Source organism: Hemitrygon akajei, chromosome 9, assembly GCF_048418815.1.
Source record: "Hemitrygon akajei chromosome 9, sHemAka1.3, whole genome shotgun sequence".
NCBI lineage: Eukaryota > Metazoa > Chordata > Chondrichthyes > Myliobatiformes > Dasyatidae > Hemitrygon > Hemitrygon akajei.
The window spans coordinates 115673859-115691840 of NC_133132.1; the positions used below are offsets into that span (position 1 = coordinate 115673859).

Consider the following 17982-nt stretch of genomic DNA (forward strand, 5'->3'; position numbering starts at 1 on the left):
ACTGTGGTGTGGTCAGCAAACTTGTGTATGAAGTTTGATTCTCCGACCAATACCCTGTGAGTAGTGGGGTGCCTATGTTGAAATCTCGTAGTGTGATTAGCAAGTTCGATGATGATAGTAAGTTGGTGAGACTGGGTGATAGTGAAGCAGGTTTCAGTAAACACAGGAGATTCTGCAGATGTTGAAAATCCAGAATGCTGGAGAAACGCAGTAGGTCAGGCAGCATCTATGGAGAAGAATAAATTTTGGCATTTGGGACAAGACCCTTCATCTGGATTGGAAAAGAAAGGGGAGTAATTGAGAATAAGAAGGTAGGGGCAGGAGAAGGAGTACAATCTGGAAGGTGATAGATAAAGCCAGGTGAGAGAGAAGGTAGGTGGGTGAGTTGAAGTGAGCAGGTGGGAGAAGAGAAGATAGGTGGAAAAATTAAAACGCTGAGCAAGATAGGAGAGGAGAGTGGTTCATAGGAGGAAGGGAAGCAGAGGGAGGCGATAGGCAGATGAGAAGAAGAGAAGGGGTAAGAGGGAGTCAGAGTAGGGAATGGGAAAAGGTGAGAAGGGGGAGAGAGGAGAAATTACTGGAAGATGGAGAAATTGAAGTTCATGCTGTCAGGTTGGACACCACCCAAGTGGAATATGAGGTGTTACTCCTCCTTCCTGAGAGTGGCCTCATCATGGCAGTAGAGGAAGCCATGGAACACCGTGTTAGAATGGTAATGGGGAGTGGAATTACAGTGATTAGCCACTGGGAATTCTTCCCTGTTGCTGATGGAGCGAAGGTGCTCGACATAGTGATCTTCCAATCTACACCAGGTCTCAACAATTTTGAGGAGGCTAAACTGGGAACACTGGGTACAGTAGATGATCCTAACAGACTTGCAGGTAAAGTGTTGCTTGACCTGGAAGTACTATTTGGGGGTCTGAATAGCAAGTGGTAAGGGAGGAGGTGAATGGGCAGGTGTAGCACTTGTTCCAGGAAGGAGAACGGTGGAGTGCGACATGAGAATCATGGAGAGAGTGATCCCTGCAGAAAGCAGAGAGTGACAGGAAGGTAAAGATGTGTTTGGTGTAGGATCCCACTGAATATGACATAACCTTTAGAGAATGATGTGCTGCTTGCGAAGACTCGTGGAGTTGTAGGTAAGGATAAAAAGAACTATCCCTCTTAAGGCGGCAGAGGTGAGGGCAGGTCTGGGAAATGGAGGGGATATGGGTGAGGGCAGCATCAGTGGTAGAGGAAGGGAAATTCCTTTCAAAGAACGGCATTTCTCTTCCTCTAATATTGATGCTGCATGGGCAGCACAGGAGCCTAATGGTTAAAAACATTGCTTTACAGCACCAATGATCTGGGCTCAATTCCCGCTACTGTCTATAGGAAGCTTTTACCTTCTCCCCGTGACCACGTGGGTTTCCTCAGGGTATTCAGATTTCTGAAATACGTATGGGTTAATAGATTCATTGGTCATATGGGTGTAAGTGGGCAGTGTGGGCTCGCTGGGCCAGGAGGGCTTGTTACCATGCTGTATCTCTAAAAAAAAGTTTTAAAAGGGAAGAACAATACCTCTGATGTTCAGGAAAGGAAAGCCTCATCCTGGGAACACATGTGGCAGAGATGGAGGAACTGGGAAAAAGGAATGGCAATTTTACAACTAAGGTGTAGTCAAGACAGCTGTGAGTCAGTAGATTTAATAAAGTCAGTCATTGTTAATTTCTTTATAATTTTACATCTTAATAACTGACCAATCTTGTAAAACTTTATCATGGCAGCTTCATAAAACTATCAGTTTGATAGTTTTCTTTAATTTATTTTGACAAGCTTGGCATTTACAATATATGCACTTAATTTGATATTTATCAAATGTAATGACTTGCAGAATGTTATAGAATAAAGGTGAAGAATTTGAAATAGTTCCTAAATTAATGCATAAGATGAATTGTGAACATGGAAATGAAGTGTCAAGACAATAGATTCTGACCCCTTTTTATGACAATGGCTGCAGATAGTTTTTCATTTCCTTACAGATTTCATTCTGATCTGCTTCCTCCAATCCGAAGAGGCCAAAAGACCAGAGGAAAGGTATTGTGTTACGTTATCTTTGCTCTGTCATAATTAAATTTATTTTATACAGTTAGGCTAGAGTTTACTGCAATAACTCAGTTTCATAAATCTATTATTTCTGCAATGATTTAAAATGAGATGGGTCAAAAGAGTTAACATATTTGTAATCCTTTAAAGTGTTTCAAAATGATGAACAGATTTTTCTATTAATCCATTTATGACCCCACATAGACATTAGTAATTAATACTGTTTAAAATGAAATTAAATCAGTTATGAAACTGAAATTAATTTAAATGTGGAAAACTTTGCCATGTTGTTTAGAGCATGTCTACTGAACAATAACTACTAAAGTTATAAATTCAGTTAGATAATGTTTATTTTAGATGACATAACTATAATTCACAAAATTAAAATAATTCCACAAATACTTTGCACAGACTTTTCTCAAATTCTCCATTGTTAAAGTACAAAAGGGCACTAATATGTCTTGGTAAAGTTGTGAAAGAAAGTGAATGAACTACTTTAAAATAAACATCTTTAAGCCATGTGAATTGAAAGTACTGTAAAACTATCAATCAATCTGAGTTAAACAGTACTTTTCTGTCTGTATTTATTGGTCATTTCTTTAACCAGCAAGTTAACCTTTAGGGAAGCCTGCACAAGGATCCCCAAGTCTGTTTGCACGTCTGCACTTCTTTGTGCCCATTCTCCCAATCTGTCTGCATACTCACAGCTTCCACAACACCACCTGATCCTCCACCTGTCATCCGCAAGCTTGGCCACGTTGCCATCAATTCCATCATCAATTAATGTGAAAATAAGAGGTTAATTACCAAACCCCGCAGAACACCACTAGTCACCTGCAGCCAACCAGAATAGGCCCTCTTTATTCTGACACTTGGCCTCTTGCTAGACAGCCAATCTCCAATCCATGCTAGTATCCTTCTTGTAATACCATGGGCTATTATTTGGTTAAGCTCATATGTGGTACCGTGTCAAAGCTCTTCTGGAAGTCCAAGTAAAGAACATCAACTGACTCTCTTTGGTCTATCTTCCTGTTATTTCCTCAAAGAATCCCAACAGATTTGTCAGGCAAAATTTTCTCTTAAGGAAACATACTGACTTTGGCCTACTTTGTCATGTGTCTCCAAATACCCTGAAACATCATTCTTAATCATGACTCCAACACCTTCCCAATCACTGAAATCAAGTTAATTAGCCTATAATTTCCTTTTTTCTGCCTCCCACCCTTCTTAAAAAGTGGAGTGACATTTGCAGTTTTCTAATCCTCCAACACCATTCCAGAATCTAGTGATTCTTGAAAGATCATTACTAATGCCTCTACAATCTCTTCAGCTACCTCTTTCAGAACCCTAGGGTGTAGTCCACATGGTCCAGATGACCTGTCTACCTTCAGACCTTTCGGCATCCCAAGCACCTTCTAGGTAATAGCAACTACACTCACTTCTGCCCGTGACACTTTTGTATTTTTTGGCATACTGGTAGTGTCTTCTATAATGAAGTCTGATGCAAAATACTTACTGATTTTGTCCATCATTTCTTTGTCCCCTATTATTACTTCTCCAGCTTTGTATCTAACAGTCCAATATTGACTGTCAAATCTCTTTTATTCTTTAAATATCTGAAATAACTTCTGGTATTCTCTTTGAGCTTACCTTTATATTTAGTCTTTTCTGTTCTTATTTTTTTTAGTTGCCTTCTGCCTTTTAATCCTTTAACCTCCCACTAATTTTTGCTACATTATATGCCCTATCTTTTGCTTTTCTGCTGTCTTTGACTTCCCTTGTCAACTACGGTTGCCTCAATCTCCCTTTAGAATACTTCTTCATCTTTGAGATGTATCCATCCTGCACCTTCTAAATTGCTTCAGAAACTCCAGCCATTGCTGTTCTGCCATCATCCCTGCTAGTGAGCCCTTCCAATCAACTTGGTGTGCCTTTCCAACCAGCTCCTCTCTCATGCCTCTGTAATTTTCTTCATTCCACTGTAATTCTGATACATCTGACTTTATCTTCTCCCTCTCAAACAGCAGGGTGAATTCTTTCATATTATGATCACTGCTTCCTCAGGGTTCCTCAACTTTAAGCTCTCTAATCAAATCTGGTTTATTGCACAACATCAGATCTGGAATTGTCTTTCCCCTAATGGGTTCAACCACAAGCTGCTCTAAAAATCCATCTCGTAGGCATTCTATAAACTGCCTTTCTTAGAAACCGTGACCCTGCACCACTTCCTCAACCATTTATTTATCTGTACTGTCATCCTTGACTAGCACATAGATCTGGGTGTAATCCAGGGATCGGTACCTCAGATGTCCTGATCTTCAGCATCCTCCTGAATTCCCTATACTCACAGCGCAGGACCCCTTCCCCCTTTCTTCCTGTGTCACTGGAGCTGATATGTACCATGACCTCTGGCTGATCACCCTTCCTCTTGAGAATATTCTGTAGCTACTCTGAGATATCTTGAATCCTAGCACCTGGGAAGCAACACACCAATCTGGCTTCTCTTTCATGGCCACAGAATATGCTGTCTGTCCCCCTAGTTATCGAGTCTCCTATCACTATTGCTCTGTTTGAATTTACCCTTTCTTCTGAGCCTCAGGGCTAGCCACAGTGCCACTGACTTGGATGCTTCATCACTCCCAGCAGTATCCAGTTATCCAAAGCAGTATACTTGTTGCTGAGGAGAATGGCCACAGGGAAACCTTGCACTGACTGCTTACTCCCCTTACTTCCCCTGGTGGTCACCCATGTACTATCTGAAGATGGATCTCGCCTTGTTCATGTGGTCTTACACCCAGTTGGTGTGATCTTTCATTGATTCTATTGTGGTTATTATTCTACTATTGATTTATCAAGTATGAAAATGAATCTCAGGGTTGTATATGGTGACATGTATGTACTTTGATAATAAATTTACTTTGAACTTTTGAGCTGAAGCCTGCACTCCGGGTGTGACTACCTCAGTAAAAGTCTCAGCTATGAAGTTTTCAGCCTCCCGGATGGCCCTGAGTGCGTCGAGCTCCAGATCCATAACGCATGTGGTTCCTGGGTCTAGACTCCATGACTCCATGTAGGAGGAAGCTGCACCAGGTTTACCATTTCAAATCCCGTAATTATTTCCAAAGACATTGATTAGGCCATCTTGAATTTTTTGCTTAAGGCAAAGAAATATCTCAGCCAGTTTAATTTTTGCTTATTATTGTACCAACATAAATTGGGTATAAACTTTTTACATCTTCTCTTGCACCTTTGACAATTCTATTACTATTTGATAATATGAAAGTAAAAAAGCACATTCCGATCTGGTCACTGCAGCAGGTGCTTTTTTTTTCTTACAGACTCTATACGTATGATTTAGTAAAAGAGAACTGGTTGTTATATAGAATTAAATTTTGGAAAAACAAATACACAGGAATGGCAGCATTCCTGGCTAACTGGGCACAGTCCACAAATTAATAGTTGAATGAATATGGAAACAGTGTCAAATCAATGAAAATCAGCAAATTATCTAGCATGTTAGCAGGCTATCATATCTATAACACAGAGATAATGAGGGTAAATATCCACAGGGGTGCTCTTGCTTTAATATAAGAGGATGTACTTTGGAAATTTTGGGAAAATGACAAAAGTGGTACTTAAGTTGTTTCCCTGAATATTCTGTGCCAAAATTGAAGCACACCAGAAGGAAATTTATAATCATTGTGACATGTTTTAGCTATTTCATTGCTCCATTAAATCTCATTAGATCTCCTTTTTAAAGCAGATCTGAATTCTTTATTTTAACTTGTTAGCTGCTTTTCAATGACTTCTCTTCTTAGGTGGTCCCTTGGGGTACAGAATGACTTCCTCTGTGTTGTGCGAGTTCTGACATGGCTGATGAGGCTAATATGGGAATGCAGACAGATAGGTGATGCAGAAGGTTCTTGTTGGGATGGGAGGACGAGAGTTTGGGAGGTGGTATTTATGGACTTGGAATGAAAAGACTCCGTCCTCAATGCCATCATGACCATTCGTGGACCAGGAATTCCCATCAAATCAGAGGGGATTTTTCACTTTACAAGGAAGCGTTAAAAATGCTGATGTATGTTTTTCTTCGTCCAGCTGGTAATCTCTTCCTGTGACAAAACTTGAATACACAACAGCACCTCACTGCTTCTAGGCCAACACACTGTTTCTAGACCAACAGCTGTAATGGCTTTTGGGAGATAAAACTGCTTAAGCTCCAGGTACGCTCGCTACCCATTTTCTGACTATAATCCAGCTTCACAGGGGATGGTGCCATTGAGAGCTGTCAAAATGCTCATAATTGAATGCAGACCTTTGTCTAAGAGGAGCCAAGATGGATTTGTGGATTAGGACGAGAGCCTGAAATTGACTAGGCGTGTCTGGCACCAAAGGATCTACCTTGACAGGGGTCTTTGGATGTGGTCCCATCTGAGAGAGTGTATGACAGGTACAAGCAAAAGCCTACAATAAGATTAGACAGGCATGTGTGCTGGAAAGAAACAGATGCTTCCTTTTCCCCCAGGGGCACCAATGAACCACTGATGTGCAAGAGATGATTTACTTGCCTCCTTTCTGGGCTTCAAGCTGTGGTGCCATCAGAATGCCTTGAGTCCTCTACCAGGAAATCTTCCGTTTTGCCATGGTTCAATCTGGAATACTTGCCTGCAGAAGTGGAAGAGACATTCTCAAATGAGGGAGCAATGAACAACTGTCTATCTGGCTGACAGAGAGATTCTGTTAGAGGAATGGAAGTTTGGAAGAGATTAAATAAGTATGCCATGTACCTCCTCTGCTCCGAAAATCAATACCTTGGAATATCCTGAGCCCAAGTCCACTCTGCTGTCCTATCCCCTGTATATTCTGATACCCAGAGAGTCTGATAATCTATTGATTTCATCCTTGAATATTTTCAGCTGGTTTGCATTCCCAACTCTGCTGTATCAGTCATGATAGGTGTCCTTCTGGCCTCCTTTGATACGGCTTTTTCACATGAATGTACTCTTGAGAATAATGAATTAGGCCACTTGGCCCCTTGAATCTGCTCCACCATTTGATGAGATCATGATTGATCTGATTGTAACTTCACTACTGCACTCCTTAAACAGATTTTCCAAATCCCCATCCCACTTCTTCTCTTAACATTTAAGAGGAGTATAAATGTGCAGCTTGCCAACGTATTCAAGCATATGAAGCTGTTTATTTTAAACAGTAACATACGGCAAATAGATTACGCTTATAAAGCAAGGTAAGTTCTATTTGGCAGATCTCAGTAATTAATAGACAATGAAGTTAATCCTTCACAGGCTATAATTAGTTTAGAAAGTGCTTTATAAATGAATCAAAAGGGTTGCAGAGAACTGTAATTTTAATTGGCAGATACAATGTTTTTAATAGGATTGGAAGTGGTAAGCCATTTTTCTCCTTTAGTTTGTTGTGACAGCTGACCTAATGGTAACAGCTATGCCTTGGCCTTGTGCACAGGTCAAATCCCACTCCAGAATATTGTGTAAACTAGAAAGTACTATATTGTTAGAAGCACAACTTTGGAATTCATGTTAAACTGAAGTGCCATTTAGGAGATTGCAAATGATTTAAAAAGAGCAAGGGAGTTCCATTTATGATAGAGTCCCTTATCACAGAAAGATTTTCTTTGTTGCAGAATGTCCACATTAAGCACAAACACCCATCTATACAAATCCCATTCAGCTGCACTTGCTCTGCAGCCTTCTGTGTTTTGGCAATTCAGGTGCTTGTTTAGATATTGTATCTGCCTCCACCATCTTCTCAGAGAATATGTTCCAAATTCCAACTACTCTGCAAGTGAAAAAAAAAATGTTCACTAGATCCCCTCCATACCTCTCACTCCTTACCGTAAACATATGCCCTCTGATTTTAGTGAAAGGCCACTCATAATTTTGTATGCCTCTGTAGGTCCCCCTTCAGGCTCCTCTGCTTCAAGGAAAAAAAAAAGTCTCTCTCAGTCAAAATTTTATAGTCTATGTAAAATTTTAAACACATACAGAATTCAATTCTGTCTCAAATAATGTTATATGCTTTTGGGTACATGCTGCATTTCATACAAATGTTCAATTTATTCTAGAATCTCTTAGGGTATGAAAAATGCTATTTACTTGGTAGATAGAACAGAGATGACAGAACAGTGTTAAATATTTCTTATCACTTGTCGGGATTGGTGATGGAGGATCCAAATTCCGATTGAACTGGTCAGCAGGGAATCAAGCCCTTTGGCTTTGTGAGACCACATGACCATCAAGCACCCATTTACAGTAATTGTACACTAATCCCATTTTATTGTCCCCACATTTTACTACTCACTCAGACACTAAGGATAACTTATTGTGGCAAATTAATCTACATGTCTCCAGGATGTGAGAGGAAACCAAAGCGCTCTTGAGGAAATCACAAGCAAACCATGCCAATTCCACACGGCCAGCACCAGAAATCAGGAGTGAATCTGAGTTTCTGGAGACATGAGGCAGCGCTCTACTAGCTATGCCTCTGTGTAACCTCCAAGTGGACTGTGTAGCCAGATGATGATGTTCCAGGAGCCAATAGGAGAGTGAAGTGAAGGGTTAATTGCATACTTGAGTGAGGTAATGGGGAAAAAAAGCTTAATGACTTGGCTTTCTTTCCAGTCACAACATCATTGCCAAAAGATGGAGAAGAATCCAAAGGAAGTTAGAGAATGGAAGGAAAAGCAGAGAAGGGAAGAGGAGAAAGCAGATGTGGAGAAGCAGAGAGAGAAACTGCAACTCTATGACAAATGATTCAAGCAAGAGATAGAACACCTTCTATTATCTACTGTCTAGTTAGAGTATAATGTGCGGAAATGTGAGGTTATCTACAGAAAGCAGAAAATTGTTTAATTGGTAGGAGACTACATAATGCTGTTGAAACAGAAGGAAGGTTGTCTACTTTTATGAAAAGGAGGATGAACTTGCATTGGAGGCAGTTCAAAAATTATATTGATCCTGATTCTAGGATGGGGGGGGGGGGGTTTATCTTATGAATGTATTGGACATGTATTCTGTGAATTTCAAAAGAGTAATAGTAGACCTTATTAAATTTGGATGGAATTAGGCTGGTGTGATGATGAGGGCCCCTTTCCACCTATGAATCTCATACTAAAAGAGGATAATTTAGAATGAAGGTTTGCTCATTTAAGATGAAGAAGAGGTTAAATTTCTTCTTTAGAGTATGGTGCACCTTTGGCATTCTCCACTCAGGAAAGCTGAGGACGCTATTGTTTGACAAGCAATTGGTATTTTTAATGCACTGACTGTGTGCTGAGTGTTTCATTGTGAGTTATTTATAAAGGTCATCTGTTGCTTTTGATCCCATTTCTGTCATTAAATAATTCAAATAAGTTACACATGTTGATGTCATCATCACATGCATAAAATTGTGACGGGAAGTGCCCAATTCAACTTCCTAGAGGGTATAACTTCAACAGAAATTGATACAAATATTTGAAAGAAGGATTTACAGATAAAAATGTGGAAATGTGCCTAGTCTCTTGGCAATAGAAATATTCAAGGCTGAGGTAGGACCATTTTGGAGCAGGTGTGCATCAAGTATTGCGGGGAAGACAGGAAAGTGGGGCAAGGCTGATGTTAGATCACCGATGAAACTATAAAATGTGGAGCAGCAGACTTGAGGAGCCAGTTAGTCTATTCCTGCTCTTGTTTTTTTATGTTCTTGTGTGTCATAGCATAAGATAAATCCTTCCAGCTTGACATAAGAGACTGCAGATGCTGGAATCTGAAGCAAGCAACATGCTACTCGATTCACTCACAGGTCGGGAGGCATTTGCAGAGTGAAATACACAGTTAACATTATGGATTGGGGCCCTTCATATGGACTGAACTGTCATCTGTCCATTACTCACTACAGAAGCTGCTGGGACACACTGAGTTCTTCCAGCAGCTCATTTTTTAAATTCCATGTATTCCTAGTTCTGTAGTCCACACATATTCTGCATAAAGTATTCAAAGGACATATTTCACAGTGTATTTACAGCCTAATTCACAATTTGGTGCAGCCACGATGGGTGAGTGTAGTAACAGGGTGACAAGTTTACATTGGTATTTTCAATCATGATTGTGAACATAGCAATTTGCAATGAAACTATACAAAATAGGGGAAAATGTATTGGTTTGAAATAAGAAAAAAGCTTTAGTACTGTATTTGATTTTTTTCCTGCTTTATTATTTCTCCCAACATATCTTACCTGAAGCTGACATTGTACTCCACCAATGTAATATACACTCAATGGCCAGTTTATTAGATACAGGAGATATCTAATAAAGTGGCCACTGATTGTATTTCTGTATATTTGTGGTCTTCTGCTGCTATAGCCCATCTGTTTTAAGGTTTGACATGCATTCAGAAATGCTCTTCTGCACATCAGTGTTGTAATGTGTGGCTATTTGAGATATGGTTGCTTTCTTGTCGGCTTAAACCATTGCCCTCTGACCTCTCTTATTTACAAGGCATTTTCACCCATAGAACTGCCGCTCACTGTATGTTTATTGTTTCCCACACCATTCTTTGAAAAACTGTAGAGATCTAGAGGCAGGTAGGCAGAGGGGCTGGGGTGACCCTATTGGTAAAAAATAAAACCAAATCAGTAGGGTCGTACTGTAGGGTCAAAAGATGTAGAATCCATCAACCATCCGAGCTACACATTTTCTAAATTATGTAGGATCCTTGTGGGTAGAGTTAAGAAATTGCAATTGTAAAATGATCCTGATGGCAGTTATATACAGACCTTTGAACAGTAGCCAAGATATAAATTACAACAGAAGATTGAAAAGCCACGTAGTAAGGACAATGTTATGATAGTCATAGGGGATTTCAATTTGCAGATAAATTGGGAATATCAGTTTGGTGCTGGATCCCAAGAGAGGTAATTTGAAGAATACCATGAAATGGCTTTTTACAGCAGCTTGTGGTTGAACCCGCTGGAGAAAAGGTTCCAGAAAAGGTTCATGAGAATGATTCCACAAATGAAAGGGTTAACATATGAGGAGTGTTTGGTAGCTCTGGGCCTGTACTTGCTGGAGTCTAGAAGTATGGGGGGGGGGGGGGATCTCAATGAAATCTATCGAATATTGAAAGGCCTAGATAGAGTGGATGTTTCCTATAGTAGGCGAGTGTAAGACCAGTGGCCACAGCCCCCGAATAGAGGGATTTCCATTTAGAATGGAGTTGAGGAAGAATTTCTTTGGTTGGAGGGCAGTGATTCTATGGAATTTATTGTTATGGACAGCTGTGGAGGCCAAATCTTTGAATATATTTAAAGTGGAGGTTATAGGTTCCTGATTAGTCAGGGCATCAAAGATTTTGGGGAGAAGGCAGCATAATGCGGTTGAGAGGGATAATAAATCAGCCATGCTAGAATATTGGAGCAGATTCAATGGGCCAAATAGCTTAATTCTACTCCCATCTCTTATGGTTGAGTGAACACAGGAGATCATCAGTTTCTGTGATACTCAAACCACCCCATCTGGCACCAATAATCATTCCATTGACCAAGTGACTTACTTAGATGATGTTTCTTCCCAGTTCTGTTGTTTGATCTGAACGAGCAAAGCTCTTGATCATGTCTGCATGCTTTTATTCATTGCGTTCTGCTACATGATTGGTTTATTGCCACCATCATGCCAGTGCCGAAGCATTCCACAGCCACAAGCCTGAATGACTTCTGTCCAGTTACACTCACCCCCATCATTGCAAAGTGGTTTGAGAGACTGGTTCTATCACATCTGAAATCCTGTCTGCCCACTACCCTGGACCCCCATCAATTTGCCTATCGCACCAACAGGTCAACAGAGGACGCCATCTCCATGGCACTTCAGTCTGCCCTGACCCACCTGGACGACCCCAACTCTTACATCAGAATGCTGTTCATTGACTTTAGGTTGGCCTTCAATACTGTGATCCCCTCCAAGCTGATCACCAAACTTCACCAGCTTGGTATCAGCTCATCCCTCTGCAATTGGACCTTGGACTTTCTGACTAACAGACCCCAATCTGTTAAGTTAGACAACCTCTCCTCCTCCATTCTCACTCTGAATACCTGCATATCTCAAGGCCGTGTGCTGAGCCCTCTTCTATACTCCCTTTTCACCTATGACTGCATTCCTGTACAAGGTTTTAACTCCATAATCCAGTTCACAGATGACACCACGGTGATTGGGCTGATCAGAGGGGATGATGAGATGGCCTACAGGGACGAGGTCCAGCACCTGGCCGCGTGGTGTGCCGACAACAACCTGGCCCTTAACGCCCAGAAGACCAAGGAGATCATTGTGGATTTCAGGCATGCTAGGAGCCACACACACATCCCCACCTACATCAACGGAGCTGTAGTAGAGCGTGTATCAAGCTTCAAATTCCTTGGTGTCCACATTTCCCATGATCTCACCTGGTTCCTGAACTCCTCCGTCTTGATCAAAAAGGTGCAACAGTGCCTTTATTTCCTGCAAAGCATCAAGAAAGCTCACCTCTGTCCCAGGATACTGATGGACTTTTATCGCTGTACCACTGAGAGCATACTCACCAACTGCATCTCAGTGTGGTATGGCAGTTGTCTTGTATCGGATTGCAAAGCACTCCAGTGTGTGGTGAAAACTGCCCAGCGGATTATTGGCACCCAGTTGCCCACCATTGAGAATATCTACCATAAACGCTTGCCTGGGCAGTGCAAAAAGCATTATCAAGGATGCATCTCACCCTAACCATGGACTTTTTACTCTCCTCCCATCCGGTAGGCACCACAGGAACCTCCGCTCCCGCACCAGCAGGCACAGGAAGAGCTTCTTCCCTGAGGCTGTGACCCTGCTGAACCTCACATCACAACGCTAAGCAGTATTCCACCCATATTGTACTGTCTCAGGACTTTTATATCTGTATGCTGTAGCACTTACATTTTATTTGCAGTTATTTTGTAAATAACATTCTTTTGCACTTCTGGTTGGATGCTAATAATATTTCATTGGCTTTGTATCTGTACTCAGCACAATGACAATAAAGTTGAATCGAATCTAATCTAATGTTATTAGATATTTGCGTTATCAGGTAGGTGTAGCTAATAATGTGGCCATTTAGTGTATAAAGCATACAGACCATGCAAGTCATTTAAAAAAATGGATGGGTAAATGGACAGGAAAGGAATGGAGGGTTATGGGCTGAGTGCAGGTAGGTGGGACTAGGTGAGAGTAAAAGTTCGGCACGGACTAGAAGGGCCAAGATGGCCTGTTTCCATGCTGTAATTGTTGTATGGTTATAAGTTTGATGCTCGTTTCAACAGATACTGCCCGACCTGCTGAGTTCCTCCAGCTTGTTTGTATGTGTTGATTTGACCACAGCATCTGCAGTGTACTTTGTGTTAAGTTTGATGCTGTAGTTGCATTCAAATCAATTGACTGTGTGAAAGGAAGTAATAGCTTTATCTCTTTAACTGTATATACTGGATAATATTGCCCAATCAAATATTGTAGATAAATTAAAACAAAAAGTTTGGATATGTTTGCATGTCTAACTCTCCCATAAGTTTCTGGTTTACTTCATCTGTAGACTATACTTGGACTAGGGTACCCTTATGAAAGTACATTTGAGATTAACTGGAACAGTTTTGTATCCTCCCTTTTAGAATGTGTGTTCAAACAATTGAATATGCTATAAATTGCATTATCAACACTCACAAACTTGTTACACTGTTAGAATACTAATATGTTTAGTTTCCATATGTCTTGTCATTGGGTTAAAGGTAAATTTCCATTATCGTTTTATATGTGCCAATCACATATCTGTCAAAACTCCTCAGCCATTATTTCCAATGCTGCCCTGTTCAAATCAGAGTTTTTTAAAAAATTTGTTTATGCTGCTTGAGCAGTTGAAACAACTTTCCAGTTCCCATAAGTTATTTTAATAGCTCCTCAGCATTCCAGGCAGATTTAATGATTCAGTGGCTTGAAGGGACAAATATACTTAGTAATTAGAAGCTTTCAATTAATTTTGTAATGCAGTTCCTTTACTATTTAATCACTAAGGCTGAAACTTTATTGCTTTTCTATCTTTGATGCAGTGTATTTTGGACCTCACAACTATCAAACGCATAGTCAGGCTGACTTCAGTCAAGGGCTGAGCATCTTCATATTTTCTCAGTTTCAAATAGCAATGAGGGGTTAATTCAGTTTATCAATACTATGAGCAACCCCATCAATCCCCTTCAGCAAAAAAGTTGGTTAATTGAAAGTTTAAAAAATTTGCATGGAGAATTGAACTAATTCTCTTTGATAAACATTTTAGAAAAAGACATCAACTTTTATACCAGCACATTTTATGCTAAAATCTTTCCATTTTACCAGTTTCTTTTTATTTTATCAAAAATTTACTCAGTTACTTGAAGTTTGCTGAGTTAGTCTGCAAACTGAAAACAAAACCGAAAGAATCCGTGAATGATGGATAGGCCATGACATTTCATAATTGCCAATGCTTTCTACGAAGCATAATTGATACTGCAGGTAGCCAATATTTCTCAATAAAACGTCATACCATCAATCAGCAACAGCAAGGAAATATGTCACAGTTTAGACATTATACCTTTCTTTCCACTTTAATGAATAATTAGATTGGACATGCAAAAAATATCAAATAAGTAGTCTCTGAGGAAAGAATTGGTTCTAATTAAGAGTAAAGCATGATGCCTTTAGTTGGCAGTAGTCATTTCTTTTCACAAAAAGATGAATTGGAGTGTTTAGTTTAATAACTATGTATAGTTTGACCACATACTTTGTGGAATCATTTGCACTGATATTAACTCTGCCACATTGCAATTTCATACATGGGCAGATTCCCACTTCCAATTACTGTACAAAGCTAACTATATATTGAGGGAAAGTTGATACTATTCATTGGTTGTTTTCACTCCTAAAATTTGGATTTAAAATCAGCCTTAAATAAAAATTTCATCTATCAAGTGGCTGCAAAGTAATGAGTTTTAGGGTAATTCTAATCCAGAAATGTAATAGGACACTGATTGATACCACATAATCAGACTCTTACACATTTCCTGGTTACTGGCAAGGGAGGTGTCATGTTTGTCCTATGGTGGCTTTTATTTGAAGGCTAAAAATTACTTCTGGATTGGATTTTTTTTTCCTGCAGCAAAAGATGCATTAAATGGAAACATTCTCCATTCCCAGGTCTTCTAATATTCCACATCTTATTGAAAAAAAAATGCTCAACATTAAAATGAAATAAATTTCTAACATCCTAAAGCTGAGCAATTAATAATTGATGTAAAACCTCATGATGGATAATGAAAACCAATAGAGATTTCACAGCATCCCCTGAAGAAGAACAGTTAAAATCTTTTGCTCCAGTTACACCCTTAACTGGGTATAGAGTGGGCCACATACCCCCTTTTAGCTCCTCCTTAATCCCATTGCCAGAATAACATCTGCACTTACTTATAGGGACTGGGTCCAAAATAATTGATTATATGTGGAGATCACATACATAGTATCAGGATATCATGACGTATTTAAAGCATTCTTGTGATTCTTTTGTCGTTACCGCATCACAATTTTCCCCTCAAATATTATTACTGTTTATTCCCAAGGAATCCTGTGAATTACTTTAAACATTATAAACAAGACATTTGTATGCAATGTATTTATGTCAGACATTGGCTTGTTTGCTAAGCCACCACAAAAGTTGTGCAGAATAAAAGCATATGTATATCAGACAAGCAAGTGATTGCTGAACTCAGAGAGACAAATAGAATAACAGTGAATGGGGAAACAATTGCGGGCAAAATAACACTCCCATTGTAGCAACATTTGTAAAATGCATGGTGATATCAGACCCACTCTGCATCAGGTGATGATGAATGCTAGAAGCAGGTTTGGGAATTACCAAAGAACATTTTCATTTCAGTAAAGTTTATCACCAAGGACCACAATATTTTAAGACTTTTCTAATTCCATGGTGCTATAATTTATTTGTTTGTGTATACAGTATATGAATACAAGATGAAACAAATTAAATGTAAGAGGTAGAAAGAGCATCCCATACTCTGCTGTTGTTCCAGTAGAACTGGTAGAATCAGAGCAGTCATTGCCCGAGTATCCAGCATGGTTATAACATTTCAAAATCTATTGAGAATACAGCCAAGGATCCTACATCTAATGAATCTGAATCAATAGTCATGCTCCTTCTTGCTTTACCAATTCTGATATAAAGGGAAACATCTTTTATTTATTTTTAAGATACCTTATAATTTTTAAACACATTATCACACCTATTGCAATGAATGCAATACCTTTAGCGTATAACTTCTTGTCTCATTGCTTTTCAAAAGTTATGGCAATGTTATGTAATTATAAATTAAATCATGCATCTACTTAAAAGCATGATTGTAATGCAAATAGTCTGTACTTTACCTCTAAATTAGTCAGGGTACATTAACAGTGTGAGCTTTCACTACAGCGAAGCATCAAGAGATCAAACCACATGAGGGACCTCTAGACAACTTGAAAACAAAATCTGACAGCAAAGTATTGTTTTAAACTGTAAGAACCTGTTGTAGTTGATAATTTCAGATAGGTTTGCCAAGCTTAATAGCCCATAACAAAGGCTTTGCTTGATTCCTGCTTTGGGGAATTGTACTAGCAATTTATTATTTAATACAACTTAATAACATGAAGCAAAAAATCCAAAAGTAAAACTAATTTCACAAAACTTTGTAAACAATTAAAGGACACAGTAAACCTACCCTTAAAATGTGGTTTAAATTTTCTTTCATTAAAGAAAAACCTTTAGTTGGATTTCTACAATGGTAAAGTAAACTGATAGAGTCATGATGAATGGTCTTGGTCCAAACCTTGACTGTCTATTCTTTTACATAGATGCTGCCTGACTGTTGAGTTCCTCCAGCATTTTTGTATGTGTTACCCTGGATTTCCAGCATCTGCAGAAACTCTTGTGGGAAAATAAGCTGTTGTACAATAAGATAAGAAAATTTAAAAAAACACTGCAGATGCTGGAATTGTGAAAACAAAACAGAAAATACTGAAATAATTCAGCAAGCCAGACAGCATCTATGCAAAGATTAACAGTTAAATTTACAGAGCTGAGAGAAAAAGAAAATATATTCAATTTATCTAGCTGGCAGGGAAAATGGAGGTGGGCAATGGGTGGAACAAATGAAATCTGAGCAAGTCAAGTTGCTGAGGTACAAGCGCAATGAAAACTGGCTTCTGATTTCCAACAGCATATCATTCAGATAACACACAGAACATAAACAAACTCTACAAGCTAATGAAGAAAAAGGCTGCAAAACAAGACATCAAATTAAAAAACACAATTAGAAATAGTCCATGGTAGTGCAAGGGCTGGTCTGTGGAGTTCTATAGCTGAGTTAAGATTAAGGTTGTGCTGGTCAGCTCAATTACCAGATATTTGTGGAACTTCAAGCTCCTGTACCTCCTACCCAATGGTAGCAGTAACAAGAGGGTATTAGCTGGGAAATGCTGTTCCTTGGTGATGGATACAGCAGAACCTTATGTAGATTCTATCAGTGGTGGCGAGGACTGTGCCTATAATGGTCTGGGATATATCCACATCTCTCTTTATAGGGTGAAATTATGGGCTAGTTAGAGAAGATTAAGATTCTTATTCAGTTCAATGTGTTGCTAATGTTGAGTAGTCTGTGTAATCTTGTATGGTCTAACTAAACAAAAAAAGCACAGGAAAGAGAAAAATATTGCCAAGCAAAGAGCCAGAATTCTGTGGGTACCAATCTGCCTGGATGAAGTGTTGATTCTCATTATAACAGTATAGCACAGATTGAAAAGCCGG

The 17982-nt window shown here is 39.4% G+C and overlaps 1 protein-coding gene across 14 annotated transcripts in view; it reads left to right on the top strand.

Annotated features, from left to right (window-relative positions):
- The window catches only part of LOC140733465 (doublecortin domain-containing protein 2), a 155666-nt gene that overhangs the window by 92622 nt on the left and 45062 nt on the right, over nt 1–17982 (top strand). For all 14 annotated transcript variants that reach the window (XM_073056841.1, XM_073056840.1, XM_073056830.1 and 11 more), the window contains one exon: nt 2022–2076. In XM_073056841.1, coding sequence (XP_072912942.1) covers nt 2022–2076 — 55 coding nt within the window. The remainder of the gene's footprint in view (nt 1–2021; nt 2077–17982) is intronic.